General features: G+C 41.8%; 1 protein-coding gene across 3 annotated transcripts in view; it reads right to left on the bottom strand.

Annotated features, from left to right (window-relative positions):
• Positions 1-4,075, bottom strand: part of LOC113214964 (UDP-glucosyltransferase 2) — a 33,303-nt gene that overhangs the window by 1,597 nt on the left and 27,631 nt on the right. Inside the window, exon 2 of one of the 3 annotated variants that reach the window (XM_052273211.1) lies at positions 2,926-3,381. The exons of 1 other annotated variant lie outside the window; for it this stretch is intronic. In XM_052273211.1, the coding sequence (XP_052129171.1) occupies positions 2,941-3,381 (441 nt within the window). In that variant the 3' untranslated portion in view covers positions 2,926-2,940. Of the gene's footprint in view, positions 1-2,925; positions 3,382-4,075 lie in introns of those variants that run through there. One more of the 3 variants, XM_052273213.1, reaches the window with a different exon arrangement.

The raw sequence follows: 4,075 nt of genomic DNA, 5'->3' as shown, positions 1-4,075 counted from the left end.
AGGCCCGACCATCGCCGCCGGCAGGCCAAGCAGGCCCGGCCCCTGCCGAACGGAGTTGCCGGCGCAGCGAAGTGGAGCTGGCAACTCCGTTTGGCGGAAGGGCGGGCCTGCTTGTTATTTTACAGTCTGGACTGTATTCTGAACTACAGTCCATACTGTAACAGTTCAGACCGTAAAAATAAAAACAGTCCGGCCTGTATTTCAAAAAACAGTTCAACCGTAAAAGTAAGTACACTTCCTGACCGTTAAATAAAATATAGTCTGAACGTAAAATAAAATACGGTTAGGACTGTATGCTCACTGTAATTGGCTACAGTTTTTTAACAGTGTTGGTCTCCTCAAATTGAATATATACGAAAGATGATCAGTCTTCATGAGACACAACTTGAAACATCAGAAAACAAGTACTGAAACAAATAAAAAAAACTCAGAGGCTAACTTAAACCTCACTATGATTTGTGTATAAAGAATGCACGTCAGGAAGGAATCATGAAATCTGATAGCCGATTATAAGTAAAATTAAATCAGAAAAACAAAGCTCTACGCAATTAAAATTCTTGTACAATGGAAATTTAGAACCAATTCTAAATTGTTCGCAAATACTTATAATAACTGAGGGAGGGTGGGCCAGGGTGTAACAGATTTTGGAATTTGGCTACAAAAGTGAAACCATGAAAAAGAATTGGGTAAATCGGGCGCAAAAGAATAGATGGGCCCTTACCAAACATGAAAGTTGCTCGGATGTATTAATAGGCGCATTCCCACCTACAGCTTGTTGAACAAAGGTCTGCATTTGTTACACACTGCCCCGCGCCAGGGCAAAGTGTAACAACACTGGGGTAGTGTGTAACAAAGGCTAGGATTAAGCTCTGGAGACAGCTAGGAAGGGAGAAAACAGCTTCCCCTTCCTTTCCATATTAGCTGCTGATACAAAAGTTTTTGTTTTTATCAACTAATTTTATTGTTTGAAATGGAATTTTCTTAAAATTTACGAGTTTTCAATTGAAAACTTTGAATTGGTGCTTATTTTGGATATGTTTTGTGAACTTCAACTATAACCAAAAAGTTGCGCCTCAGAGAGACTGTTAGGACGGAGGCATATCATTGATAAGCAAATAAGACGATTTGTCTCATTACATACTGCCCTAGAATACCCCAGACGTTCATGTTACACACTGCCCCAGGGTACACAGCCTGTTATGTGACCTCGTAGACCGAGAACCCTCGAGGTTGTGTTAGTGACAACGACCATTTTACAAGCGCTGAGGTGTCTATTTCGATAGAAAATCATTAGTTCGGGGGTTGTTTGTAACCCAACGACCTCAACCAAAAAGAGCATTTCGTAATATGATGAACATTGCCTAAAAATCGGGTGAGCCCAACTTGGCCGTCCTCTCACCGCCGTTACAACTCCCCAACAAAGGCGTTCTCGATTGCAAACGACCTTAGTCATTCAGAACCCATAATATAAACATTCACATTTGGTTCCGGACGTGCCATATTTAAAATACGGAGGTCTGTTACACACACACTGCGCCTGTTACACACTGCCCCACACTCAAATTAAAATAAAAACTTGGGTAAAGTACCTTTTAAGATAAAAAATATCCACTCTTTTCAAAAATCTTTGTACCTTGCAAAATGCAATACCTCTGAAGTGGCTTAGGAAATGATAAGCCTAAGTAATAAGAAGTCATTTAGCACAGATGGGATTTCTAATTTTGTTCTAAGAAAAGTACGTAATGAGATTGCTGTTCCCCTTACTCATATAATTAACCTCTCCATGGAAAAGGGTGTTTTTCCTACTTAACTAAAATGTACTGTGATAAAACCATTGTATAAAATCAGTTCCGTCCTTTTAATTACGGATTCTCGTTGCTCTAATTTGCTACGATATCTAGAAATGTTCAAAAGGCTCTGTGTGGTTCTCAGCACAAGACCAGAAAACAGAATTTACATGCATTTACATAACCCACTGTTTTTCGCACTTCAGAAGCTTTTTTCTCTTCTCCAATTCTAGCCTGGCAGCTGGCGATTGTTCGTTTAACATCGTAACTAATCACACTAATAAATCACACGATGAAAGCCACACATATAACGTTCGGAAAGAACAAAACGCGCCTATTACATTAGCTAAACAACTGGGGTGTCCCGCTTTTTCTTAAAAGTCCGGGTGTTTTTCCGCGCCTAAGCTTTTTGGATTCTTTATTAATAATAAAGATTTATGTGTCCCGGCGATATCCTGATTTCTCAAAGTTGGCGGACGCGTAACGGCCTCAAAGTTTTGGGGTGGTGACGGGTTTGTTAAAATACTGTAACTCAATTAAAAATCAGTCGATTTTTGTCGTTCAAAGCTCTAATCGGTTCTTTTGATGAGTATTTTTAAGAACGCAATAGAGATAGCCACCACTGGTGGACAGAATTGGTGTCAGATGGACTGACGCGAGCAAAACATGCCCAATAACGGGTTTTCTCGATCATTCTCGTGCTTTAGTAGATGTGAACACTTAACAGTGCCAAAAGCTTCATGGCCAACCCTGAAGTCTAACTCTTTTAAGTGTTCACCTGAACATTTTAACACTAGAGATGAGCGAACATGTTCGCATTCGAAGGAACTCGAACGAACATCGAGCTGTTCGTGTTCGCTCGAACACGAACATGATGAGGTGTTCGGATTCGAAATGTTCGAGTACTTCTCGAACAGAAGTTCGTCGGCAAACAAATTTGAAGTGTGTTTCAGAAAGACGTGTCATATTAACTACAATAACTACTAATAACTACAATTTTAAACGTTAATGTAACTAACCGGTTCATTCGGAGAAAAATAAGGCTGCTCGTGTTCGTGTTCGCGCTCGAAGATTTTTTGACCAAATATGTTCGAGTTCGTTCAAATTCGAACTCTGGCCTGTTCGCTCATCTCTATTGAACACTTGATAGTATTCAAATACCCAATAAAACTTTTAGAAGTGTGCAATGCAACATAGTGTTGAGGACTTGTATGAGCACTCGAGACACTTCATTTATCAGTTTGCGACGGTGGCCGGGGACACTGGAATTAATACTATGGGATTTTGGGCCGCAGCGGCCGCAGCATATGCATTCTAGGCAGTACCGCCGATAAAGAAAGTGCATGTGTCCAAAGACATGGTATCGTGCAAAGTATGACTTGATTCGCCGGGCGTGATTCGAGTCAGTGAGACACACCTTGAACAGGTACTGTGCCGCCAGCAGCTGATACGTGTTGCGCGCGCGTTGCCATAGGTTCATTGGGCCAACGTGGTACACGTTGGTGCTGAACAGATAAGAAGGGTTGTTGATGGCTCCGACACGGTCGTGCATCCAAGGGTGGTCGGGCTGGCTATCAAGGCTGATAAGAGGAACCTGTGGGCAAGAGAAGACCAGCCCCCGATGCGTTTAGCAACTACTTAGCTGTACACATGGAAGTGTTGAACTCCGTAGTTCACACTAACTGGGAAAGTACGTTATTGTACACATCGTATGGAGTGATTCGTGCGTTTGGAATCATGCACGAAATCAGACATAAATGTGTAGAATTTCATAGATGGAAGAAAAAAAACTTTTAATCTATATTTAAATTTATCACATTTCTGTGCGAATCTGGACTTACCGAAGCTCGTTTTTCATGCGTAATTGCGTACGCATGACCACTCCACAAAAGATGTACGAAATAGTATATCCCAATTGGTGTGTGAAACATACCGGAGCTAACGTCCCTGTTGAACACTTTCCTCACGGTAGTAAGCGTCCAATCTAAGGAAGTGATAAACAAAGGACTTCTACATACAAATGCACATCAAAAACCTAATGTGACATGTATCACATTATAAGTGTGACTCCCTTAGCATGCCGTATGCGCGGTGTGACCGTATTTTTGGTCAGGGGAGTGGTATGAGCAAAACTGGTCGCACGCCAATGAGATGTGACACATGTCACATTGGTTTTTCCTGTGACCAAGTTGAACACTTAACTAGGTAGATGTACGCCAGACCACGTCTCGCGTAACAGGCTTCGCGATATCTCACGAAACACTGTTACGCTGCGACGCGCCTGGCAT

The sequence above is a fragment of the Frankliniella occidentalis genome, unplaced genomic scaffold (genome assembly GCF_000697945.3).
Source record: "Frankliniella occidentalis isolate FOCC.00 unplaced genomic scaffold, Focc_3.1 Scaffold254, whole genome shotgun sequence".
NCBI lineage: Eukaryota > Metazoa > Arthropoda > Insecta > Thysanoptera > Thripidae > Frankliniella > Frankliniella occidentalis.
The sequence above is the reverse complement of the archived record's forward strand: the minus strand, read 5'-3'. Positions and strand labels throughout refer to the sequence as shown.